The 12,112-nt window shown below is 41.8% G+C and overlaps 1 protein-coding gene across 1 annotated transcript in view; it reads right to left on the bottom strand.

The window, feature by feature from the left end:
* Window positions 1-2,239: 2,239 nt before the first annotated feature.
* The window catches only part of LOC145422912 (NACHT, LRR and PYD domains-containing protein 12-like), a 39,800-nt gene continuing 29,927 nt past the window's right edge, over window positions 2,240-12,112 (bottom strand). The window contains exon 8 of the mRNA XM_080294895.1: window positions 2,240-4,325. Within this exon, the coding sequence (XP_080151021.1) occupies window positions 4,316-4,325 (10 nt within the window). The 3' untranslated portion in view covers window positions 2,240-4,315. The remainder of the gene's footprint in view (window positions 4,326-12,112) is intronic.

Genomic DNA, 12,112 nt, shown 5'->3' on the forward strand with positions numbered 1-12,112 from the left:
AAGCGCAAATTCAAACGCGATTTCAATATGTCACATATTGACAGTGGCTCACCGATGCCAATGACATGTTGCAAGGAGAGCTTAACTTCTGTCTCGCTAGCTTGCCCTGCGCTCTTCCTTCTGACGATGCTGTCTGTGTTGAGCGCTCAGTGGATCTGCGATCGACAGTGCAGCCTAGGTGGAGTAGTCGAACACAGATTCACTGAGCGCTCAACACAGACAGCATCGTCAGAAGGAAAGTTGATCAAATAAATTACAAATTTTGTATTGTACGATACATATGCGTACCGAACCGAAAGCGCTGTATCGAACGGTTCAATATCGATACGAATATTGTTGCACCCCTAGTATATATATACACATATATATATATACACACATATAAATATATCACTGACTTTCAGCTTGTTGAGTTTGTGGATGTATGACTGACTTTAATTATTAAACATTCGCACATAAATAAGTGACATCATATTCAGTACTTTTGACAGTTCACTCTTCGGCCGCTCCATCTTATTAGGGAAATTCCATGTACATAAATGTAAATTTCAAAGCTCAACCCCATCATTTAATTTGTTTTTGATTGAAATTGAATATTACTTAAAGTCTCTTAAGTTAACTTCCAATAAAAAAGGTTTATCATTGATTGAAATTCATTCAGAAATGTTTAACCAATGAGCTGTCACAACTTTCAAGTACAAAGTTGTTATGAAGTCTGTCACATTCCCCCCCCCCCCTTTTTTTCTCCTTTATTTATCCTTCTTATTTCATTGTACTGTATATTGTTACTCTTATTTGCCTTGTATGTCTACTGTACAAACTGAACTGGAATGACTGACTGTTCGCTTTATAAGTTCAATAAAGTTTGGGGAAAAAAAAAAAACCTCTTCGGCCGCTCCCTTCTGTCGTATTTTGCGGCAAAATTATCCACACCCACCGCCACGCTATGAATTGTGGGATATATGGGACCACGAAGCATGCACCGGACCACGCTTGATATTTGGGGAAATCGACGGCGCATTTGGAGTACACTTCGAATTGGGACAGCTGTCGTCGCGTGGCGGTGACGTAACCGCACTTGAAATGCGTACTTCAAGCGTGCAGACCCTGAATTGGGACACAGCCTATATGAGCAGCTTCCACCCTGGTTTCACTGTTAAATACACTTGTTTGATTACCCTTGTAAATGTTGGAAAATAAACATTTTATTGCAAAATTATTTCTTGGTACATTTTTTTGAGGGTCAAATATCTAGTTTGATTGGAGATTTAAATCGGTGAAGACATATAATGTAATTTAAAATGTTGATAATGGTTGTAGTGGGCTTGTAATATAAATGTGGTCTGATTAAATGTGACATTAATGGTGACGCTGCATAAAACCCCCAACAGTTCTATTAGTGGGTCTGTGTGATCAGCATGCAGTGGGTTAAGGTGAGGCCTTGACTAGTAGTACTGAACTCTAAATCAATATGAATAAAATGCTCCTACTAATCTGCATATATGTTGATATCAAATCCTTTTCCAGCACATGAATAAATCTCTATAAATCTTTCAATCTGATCAGAATGGGCACAGTGTTGTTATTGCAGCACTCCCTGATGTTTGAAAAGCTAAATGTCCATTTTAAAGTGGTCGTGTGTAGGATTGTGTTTCCTTCCTTTGTGCAGTTCTTACAGTAAACATGTTTGAATGTTTCCTGTTCCCCTGATGCTTCTTCCTGTTGGATAAAGTTGGTTTGGAACAACATGCTCTTATAGGTTTCAATGAACTTCAAACTGTGATCCACTTACAAAACTGTCTCATGTTATTGGAACGATCCACATTTGCATCCATTCACAGTACATTTGACATCTGAACACGTTTGTACACATGATGAGAGGACAGATGGTGTTTGTGTGTCCTTCTTAAACTTAGTGTGAATGTTTCATCATGTAGAACTACTTAGAACAAACTCTTTGGGAACATTTGGAGAACACGTTTAGGAAAGTAACATCCTGGTAGAACATTTTCTTAAAGCAAAGCAGAGCTGCAACATGACTGTGAGGATTCACAATAATAAAGTCAGAGTACTTTATTATTATGAAGACTAAAGTGCACCTTAATGCCCCCATTTCTTCATCCACTTCTTGCTCTTGTGCTTGAAATGAGACGCAGACGCAGCAAAAGTAAGAGGCTCTAAAATCCACAAAAAAGGGGGCTCGTTAGATCAGGATATTGGATGTGATCCATAGAAAACATGGATAATACACCACTTTATTTGAAGACATCTGTAGCACTGCCTCAGTTCTGGATGTTTCCACAGACTCCTCTGTGCACCTAAAGAAAAGGTCAAAGGTCAGCAGCACATGTAGTTGGGACAAATCTTCATTTACAAACAACAGTCGCACAAACTATACAATTATTTTCCTCCAATTACGACTTTTCACTTGCAGAAATGGTCCTGTGTGATTTCTAGGCTGTGATATAAAAACTAGTTCCTAATGGCAGCGATTCACTCAGTAAACATGTGTTTCCTTCACCAACCTCACACACAGATCCCATAAGATCAGGAAGTGGGCAGTATAGTACAATATGTGTTATTTTGTGCTGTACTGCCCAAACTAATGATCTGCTGAAGTGTTGGAAATGATTCAGATGTTTATTTTGGACGATACAGCAGAAGATCAGACATGAAAGTGGAGATAACACAGAAGACATGCAGCAAAGGGTCAGAGGTCAGACTGGGCCACTGGATTCAACAGTGAGCCAATGATCATCAAGTAGTGACTAAAGCAGAGCCCTGACGTTCTGACATTCATCACACAGTCAGAACAAATGTCTGCTGATGACTTCATCTCATGAAATGACTGATAGATGTCAATTCATTGATCAGCTGAGCTCCTGCTGCTGATCTTCTTCATCGTGCACAGAAACATTCAGCTTGTTTCAATCAGTAAATAACGTTGAACTGTTCCCACTCAAAATGCTGTGAGAACAATGATCATTGTAGAACTTCATAAACATCACGTGCTGTTTTGCACATGTAAGATCAGCAAACATACAGAAACTTCCTGTTGCCACACACGGCCTCTAAAATCTCTTCCACGGTTTCTGTCTGAAGTCCACTCTCTGTGTCGGATCCACAGGTAACAACAACATCTTATTAACATGGTTTTCAATGTGTCTCCTTACAAAAAGTCCAACCAATGAACAAATGTGTGTATTTGTGGAGGCCGAACAAAAGCATGACACATTTCTCTGTTTCTATAAACTGGAGTCAAACACAAACATGAAGAGTTTCACTGACAGACTCCAAAATGCCCCCACAGTGGATCAAAGGGAAATCCTACAGTGTGGCCAGAGACTCTTAATGGCTCCAACATCAACACATCCACAATGTTGGATCCAGTTCTGCCTCACAGAGTTACTAAGACACACCCTCTGCAGCATCACAACAGCTCCACCTGCTTCACCTGCCTCCTCAGCATCTGTACACCTGAAGAGAAAAGAAAGGCTCCAACAGCTCAAATCTACAAAGGATTCATGAAGTTTCATCCAACAATAACATGTTTGCCTTCCACAGTGTGCTGTTAGACAGCACTGTACCTCTGCCATTTCAAAAAGAGCAGCTTGCTAACATTTTGGCTCCAAACACTTTGTGTTTAAGTTCCTAATCTCGCACACCCCACTTTGCAGTTATTCATTTGTAAAACATGTTTGGAATCATGTGTGATTTTCTTTCCAGTTCTTACGTGTTCACCACTTTGTGTTGGTCTTTCACGTGGAATTCCAATAAAATTCATTCATGTTTGTGGCTGTAATGTGAAAAAAATGTCAAAAAGATCAAGAGGCCGAATACTTTTGCAAGCCACTGTATATAAAAACTTGATATTTATCTCATAAAAACATGATCTTTATTATTCAAAGGTGTTTGAAAGCCTTTCCAGGTGAGTTTGATCCAGGAGGGTCTGAAGCCAGAGTCAGACAGAGACTGTGCAGAGACTGTAGAAGGACAGAGCAGCAGCAGAGCAGTCCAGATACACTGATGATCCTCTGTCAGATCCAGAGGGACACACAGGGATGATGCTGGACTCTACATTGTGTCTGACAGTGGAGCTGTTCTCAGAGCAGTTCACTCTGCAGCACTGACAGTCATCTGCACTTCTTCTCATTCCTCTGTCAGTCACTGCTGGATGAAGCTCTCCTCTCCACCTCCCAGTAACATGGCCCAGTCAGAGCGTCTCTACACACAAGCTGCTGCTGCTTCAACCTCTCTGGATCATCAGGACACAGCTCCTCCTCTCTCAGCACACACACCGTCCTGTTTACCATCATCAGCTCCACCTGCAGAGAGAAGAAGGAAGAGCAGAGGAGATAAACGAGTGTTTCCAGAGACTCTTCATCAGCTGTCAGTTAGTGATGCAGCACATCCAGTATAAAGAGCAGCAGGGACTTCAGTGCTGGGACTGTACTAGGACTCATTGTTGCTTCACTTTTTCTAATCTTTGGATTTTTATTGATGTTTTTCACTCCTAGTTTTAGTTTGGACTTTCATTCATTAAAATAACCTTGGTCTGTCTTGATGCATTCTCAATCATCCAGGTAAGTAAATCTCCAAAAGTTGAATCTGTTCATCTGGACGTAGCGTTTTCAGTGGGAGAAATGTTTCGTCACTCATCCAAGTGACTTATTCAGTCTCAGCTGACTGCAGGTTTCAATCTCATAAACAGTACATTTGCAAAATGACTAAAGCCAGCCCACTGGCTTTTGTTGCCTGCTTCCAGGTAACAAAAATCCTCCAGAAGGCACACCACCAGCTACTTAATGAATGAGTGAGGGAAACAAATTTCAACATCGACATGCTAAAATCTCAGGAGAGCTGGATCCGATAGAGACTTACGATGCTTCTAGATGAAAGCACTCTTACAAAAGGTGTTTGACTTTACTGAGAAGGCTCGTCTAGCACAGCACAAGTCTAAGACCAGGCAGCAAAGGAAGTTTGACTTACTTGTTGTACGTCGGAAACCACCGCAAAATACGAAGAGTGTCCTAAGTGGCCAGAAGAGAGAAGGATGCGACACTGAGGATGTGGACAAGTGGGTGAAGAATGACAGACTGCTTACCCAAACATAGGAAAAACATCCTTGCTAAAGGGTTGAATTTTGCTGTCACACCGAGACAAATCCCACTAGTGGAGCTGATCACAGCCACAGAAACAGCAATTCAAAACAACAATATTGCAGAAGTGGAAGCAGAGCAACTACAGACGAATGTTTCGGCCTGTCTCAGTAATGCAAAGCCCCCAGCATCCAACATCACCATGGAGGAGAGGAAGGCATTCAAATCGCTTAGTGATGACAACAACATTATCATCCTTCCGGCAGACAAGGGCAGGTGCACAGTATTGCTAAACCAGAAAGACTATCATGAGAAGATTTTGTCACTGCTCAGTAGGGCTGCCACTGTTGTGATATTTTGATACCATGATAGCATTTACAGGATATTGTTTTATAGTGATATCATACATGAAACTGTTACTCAATAAGGCCCATTTACTAGTTGTTTTTCTCTTTCTCTCTGACCCAAGAATTAATGTGTAAGACTCACAGGCTGGTACCCCAAGGTCGAAAACACCACAGAGACGAGACCACTTCCTTACTCCCATCCTCCCTTTTTCTTTATCTCTTAGAAAAGGCTCGTTAAAGGCCAGGTGGTTTGTTTCAGAATTCACTAATGAAAGAACTCTGTATTCTATGTCTAGGAGTGTATTTTGCTGGGATGATCATAAATTGTAGCTGAACTGATAAACTACACAAAGGATACTTCTTTAGGCAGGAAGACGTTTCCTTATTTGGTCTGTACCGGTTTGAACTGGGAAAGCTGACACACGAACCTTTTTTCTCTCTATATAAACTGTTGTGTATCAAATAAACCTTTGAGTCGATTGAGAAGGCAACCTAAAGCAGTCTCTGTTTTCTTGTTCTCCCAAGCTGCTCCCGAGCTCGTACTAACACGCTGAATGGCATACCTGAGTGTTACTTTAAATAATTAGGAATCTTATAAGGAAAGGACAGAACTCTGCTTATCGGTGCTCGTGCCTTGGAGGGAAAACCGGGATGGACATTTTTTTCCTTCAATTTGGCGTCAGAAGTGGGATTGACTGACAGAAGGTAAATATGCGTCTTTCATATTTATATAAGACCGTATTATACCTCTCTCAGTGATCGATCCATAAAAAAACGGGACACGCCGACGAAGTTTCCTTAGTGGCCCAAGAGATTTGGGATACACTGACGATCTTCCTTGGTCCCCATAAAAAAACGGGATATGCTGACGAAGTTTCACTTAGTGATCCAGAGAGATACACTGACGACTTCCTCAGTCCCCGAATAAAGTAAATTAACCCTTGTGTAGTGTTGGTGGACCCGCTAGAGTTGTGGCTTTCCAAATTAACACTATCAAACAATTTTATGTTAAATTACTATGAATTAATGTGCTTCTCGTTTTTCTTTTATATAAAATGTTATAAATAAATCAGTTATAATCAAGTGGAAAGACAACACATTTACACGTGAAAGAATAATTAATTGTTTAATTTTTCTTTAAAAAATAAATAAATAAATAAAATAAAATAAAATAAACGAAAGAAAAGAAAAATGAACACGGGTCTCACAGACCCGATTACCATACAAGGGTTAAAAGCAGTAAAGGTTAAAAGCAGGAAGACACAGGAAGTTGCCTGTTGTTAAGCGAGAAGTTGCTCGTTAAGTGAGAGTTGCTCACCCAAACAAAAATTGCTAGCAATAAATTTAAAGTAACCTCAGCTGTGCCGCAGCGAAAATACTAACCTAAATCCTCCTAGCGTGTAAACCTCTCTGGAAATCACTGAACATGGGTCAGAATAATTCAAAGACCACAGACAGGTCCGATAAAAAATCTAAAGTACCTGTAAAACCAAAAATTAATAAAATACAAAATAAAGTCTCAAATAACGGCTCAGTACAACTCCCATTTCTGGTTACGTGTAACCTACGTCCGCGAATCGGTGAAGACGTCCATGATCACGTATCCAGAACATGCGGAAGTGCTTACGGGACTGACTTTGTTTACAACTTAAGAACTGTAAGTTCAATGCATTCTAATTTATTTTCGGAGCCCTATCCCGAACGATTATCGCCAGAAAACAGGTCAGTAAAACTGAAGGCCAGTGCAGATACTACCACGAAAGCTAAAAGTGTTAAGATGATGTTGAATTTTGATGTAGAAGGCTCAGAGGAAAGTGAGAAACTAATGTATGCAGGATCTGCTCCAGCACAGACAGGAAGTTTCAGAGGACGGAGAGATAAAAGTAGCGGAGCTCTTCCAGTCAAGGTAACTGGCAACCACAAGCCACAGGTGCAAATTTAGCTCAGATTTCCAGCAGCCGCAGACACCCAGAGCAAAAATGAATTTGTGTATTTCATTTAACACAAAGGGTGAAATGTTTGCTGACACTGATAACAGCTTATGTTTTTTCTTTGTTATGTACCATGGAGAAGGAACATCCTCTGTGTCAGCTGGACCCTCAGCAGAGAATGAACTCAACATCCTTTTTGTCCGGTACTCTATGTCACACACTGTGCCAAAAAAAACGTGTACAGACACCACTACCAGGTAATCCCATGACTGGGAGCCACACTTTTGTTTCTCTCACACTGTTCAACCACATGATAAGTGCTCACACAAGTGAAGGTCAAACAGTGATTTTGTCACATAACTCAGACATAGTTTATGACATAACTACACCATGTGGACACATAGATCTAACCTACCCTATCCACTGTACTATTTCTGCAGTTACATTGCCAGCTGAATACCAGAATATGACATTATGGTCAAAAAGTGAGAATGATATAGGATTTATTGACTGTACACTTTATCACGCACACCTCTTAAAACACAACAAGCCAGTATATGTCAAGCAATGTCCCATTTCTGCCGAAAAAGCCGCAGCCCTAGATGTCATGATAGGAGATTTATTGACTACAGGAGTAATAAAGCCCACACTCCTGTCAATCCTGTGCCAAAGCCTAACAAACCTGGCGTATGGCGTTTGTGACCAGGAGATATTTTATTTTGTATTCTTATGATCACAGTTATAATCAGAAGTATCAATTACTAATCATTTACCATTGTTGAACCAGTTGACAGAATAATCTTTGAATTACATCTATGTTACTCTGAGCAAATATTAATGCACACAGATGATTAAAGTTGTTGCATTATATTGAAATCACACCAGTCCTGTTGGATTCGGGCCTGTCTGCGTTCAGTTCTGCACGTACGCCGGCCTGTAACTACATGCACGCACTTGTATAACACGTGCACGTTTACATACACACTTAGTAATAATAGGAGGGTCGCCTGAGGACAGTTTTTCTGATAGATACACTTTCACAAAATGTACAATGTAATACACACTTGTTTTTTTTTTAAGAGTAGCAGTTGATGTCTATATTAGGACAAGGTTTTGAAGAGGAGGGCAATTGTTATCATTTCCAGTAAAGATCCAACTGTGATGTCATAATGGTAATATAAGGAGACGGGACGGTCCAGTCGACGAAGGATTGTATTGCAAATTGTCTTTCCCACACTGATTGCGCAAAGTGTGTAATAAAATCACTATTTTTGACACCTTCCACGGACTCGGCTTGTTTTTCCTTTTTACCCAAACCGAACCAGACGTAACACGTTTCATACAAGACTTAAGGCAAATTAATGCAGTCAACATGTCTCTGCCACCTCTCGTTTCAGATGTTCACAACATATTGACATGCATTGCATGCACATTTTACCGTGGTGGATTTATGCTCTGCCTTTTTCTCAGTACCTGTGCATGAAGACACACAGCCGTTATTTGCATTCACACATAGAAATAAGCAGTACACTTGGACTCGTTTGCCCCAAGGCATGATAGACAGCTCTGCTGCTTTCTCAATGGTGGTCCATGCTACCCTGGACAGCTTCACTCCTGACACACGAACCTTTTTTTCTCTATATAAGCTGTTGTGTATCAAATAAACCTTTGAGTCGATTGAGAAGGCAACCTAAAGCAGTCTCTGTTTTCTTGTTCTCCCAAGCTGCTCCCGAGCTCGTACTAACACGCTGAATGGCATACCTGAGTGTTACTTTAAATAATTAGGAATCTTATAAGGAAAGGACAGAACTCTGCTTATCGCTCGTGCCTTGGAGGGAAAACCGGGATGGACATTTTTTTCCTTCAGCCACAAATGATTATTTTGATAGTTGGCTAATCACTGATTATTTATGTGATTAGTCGACTAATCAGATCATGCATCCATTGGACGTAAAACGTACACCTTATTGCACCAGCATGGATCTGCTCTTATATAACTATCGTAGCTTACAGCTTGAAGTGTTTAAGGTGCTAACTAAAAAGATGGTATTTTATTAAATTTTAATGAAATTTGCAGATTGTTTTGGCGAAGTTTAATAAACTCAGCCGTCTGCTCCTTGCTATCTAAAATATAACACGACACCGGAGTAAATTCTCGAGCATCTCACACTTCTGATAATCAGTTGTCTGCTTGACATTTATTCAGCTGTGTAAAAATTATAACTTTAATCTCAGCCAAAACCGAACATTTTTAAGTTATCTAAGTGATTTATATATCATGTTTAACCTGAGTAGCGAAAGACGGTGGTGGGTTTTGTAAACGATTTGCCCGGAGTCCGGGCAAATCTGGTGAGCCTTGAACCCCGCTGAGCTATCGAGCTAGTGGGTAACAGACGTCTCCGAAAACGTCGGAGCACTTTTGAAAATATGCGGTGTCTTGATAAACTGAGCAGATATTTGAGGTTTACACAGCTACAATCTCGCCTTAAAATGTTAAACTTTTACTTTGTGACCCAGAAAGAATAATAAGAGTAATATTAAAACTAACTAGCTGCCGCCATTGTTGGAAACTGAGCAGGGCCGCGCTATGAATTCTGGGACATAGCATCTTCTTCGGGGTTTAACGGCAGCTGGCATCCTTGTACATGCAGTGCTGCCATCTTCTGTTTCAGTCCGTTATTACACTCTTAAATCCTACTACTTATACTTCAAACGATGCGCCGACTATTAAATTATTCGTCGATGATTTTGATAGTCGACTAGTCGATTAAATGTGGCAGCCCTACTACTCAGTGATGAAAATACTTATGAGCCCCTGAAACGCGACCCTGGAAGTGGCTACAGGAAGAGGGTGATAGACTGTCTGAAGCAGTTAGAACAAGACAAAGCTATTGACCGGACCTCATGGCACAGGCTGTACCCAGGGGAGTCTACACCAAGTCTGTATGGTTTAACGAATATACATAAACAGGGTGCACCTTTAAGACCAATTGTCTGTATGATCAACTCTGTCACCTATAACATCCCCAAGTTTCCTCAACCCGCTGGTGGGCAGCTCTGAACACCACATCCAGAACAGCCTGGATTTTGTTGAGAAGGAGAGAGATGTCATTATGGAGGCAGATGAAACCATGGTCTCGCACGACGCTACATCTCTCTTCACTTCCCAGTGACGGAAGCGTTGGAGGTAGTCCGTAAGAGATTACAGGATGACACCAACCTCAGCAACAGGACCACTCTCAGCACTGACCAAGTGTGTTTGCTTTTGGAACTGTGTCTTCATTCCACCTACTTCACATACAACGGTCATTTCTACAGGCAGAAACATGGATGTGCCATGGGCTCCCCAGTTTCACCCATTGTGGCCAATTTGTACATGGAAGAAGTGGAAGAGAGGGCTTTGCTATCCTACTCTGGAACACCACCAAGCCATTGGTTCAGGTATGTGGATGACACCTGGTTGAAAATCAAATCTCAGGACGTACCTCAATTCACAGATCAAATTAACTCGGTGGACCGACACATCAAATTCACCAGGGAGGATATGACAAGTGGCTGGTTAGCCTTCTTAGACTGTGAGATTTCCACCAGCAATGGGGGACATCTAAAAGCTGAGGTGTACCGTAAACCTACACATACGGATCAGTATCTAAGGTTTGACTCTCATCATCCACTAGAGCACAAACTGGGTGTCATCAGGACGCTACAACACAGAGCGAATACCATCCCCACAGACACAGCGGCCAGGGAGGCAGAAGAACAGCACATCAAGAAGGCCCTGAATAAATGTGGTTATCCCAACTGGATGTTTGTCAAAGCTAGGAAGCCGCAAAAAGAAAGCTCCAGCCGATCCAGGAGAGAAGGACAACCGCTGCCCAAGCAAAAACCATTTTTTCTAAACACCGGGTCTCTGTGGCTTTTAAACCCCAAAACACGCTGCGCCAAATACTGGTCCACCCCAAGGGTCGGGTCCCCCGACACAAACAGAGTAACATAGTGTATGCTGTTAAGTGCTAGGAGGATTGCCAGGATTGATACATCGGGGAAGCCAAACAACCTCTGGTGAAGCGGATGGCACAACACAGAAGAGCCACCTCGTCAGGCCAGGACTCTGCAGTCTATTTACACCTACAGGCCAGTGGACACTCTTTCAATGATGAGGATGTAACATCCTGGACAGGGAGGAACGCTGGTTTGAGGGCAGAGTCAAGGAGGTCATTTACGTGAAAAGGAAAAGACCATCTCTGAATCGAGGAGGGGGCCTAAGGGTACATCTGTCACCATCTTACAATGGTGTGATTGCAGCCATTCCCCAACTCTTTGTGAATGGGACTCATGGCCATTGGTCAGTGGGCTTTGATCAGTGGTTGTTGATCAATGGTCATGAGAATTTGCATAATTAAGATTAAGGAACTGACCTCCCAGCCTATTGTTCCTTCACTAGCCTGGTTTCAGTCATTATGCAAATATACTGTTTATAAGATAACGGCAATGCTCAGTGGCTAGTGGATCTGAGGGCAGACCATAGCGACCTCCCTGAACAGGGTCCAGTAACCCTCACAGTGGCAGATATCCAAGAAAGGGTCTCCAGTATGAAGAGTTGGACTACACCAGGCCCCGACATGAAGCTGACTGCAATCCACGAGCGTCTGGCAGCACAAATGAACCAGGTGCTAGTTAACGAGAGACACCCGGAATGGCTAACTGAAGGTCGGACGGTCCTGATCCCCAAGGA

The sequence above is a fragment of the Astatotilapia calliptera genome, chromosome 3, assembly GCF_964374335.1.
Source record: "Astatotilapia calliptera chromosome 3, fAstCal68.1, whole genome shotgun sequence".
In the NCBI taxonomy this organism is placed as follows: domain Eukaryota; kingdom Metazoa; phylum Chordata; class Actinopteri; order Cichliformes; family Cichlidae; genus Astatotilapia; species Astatotilapia calliptera.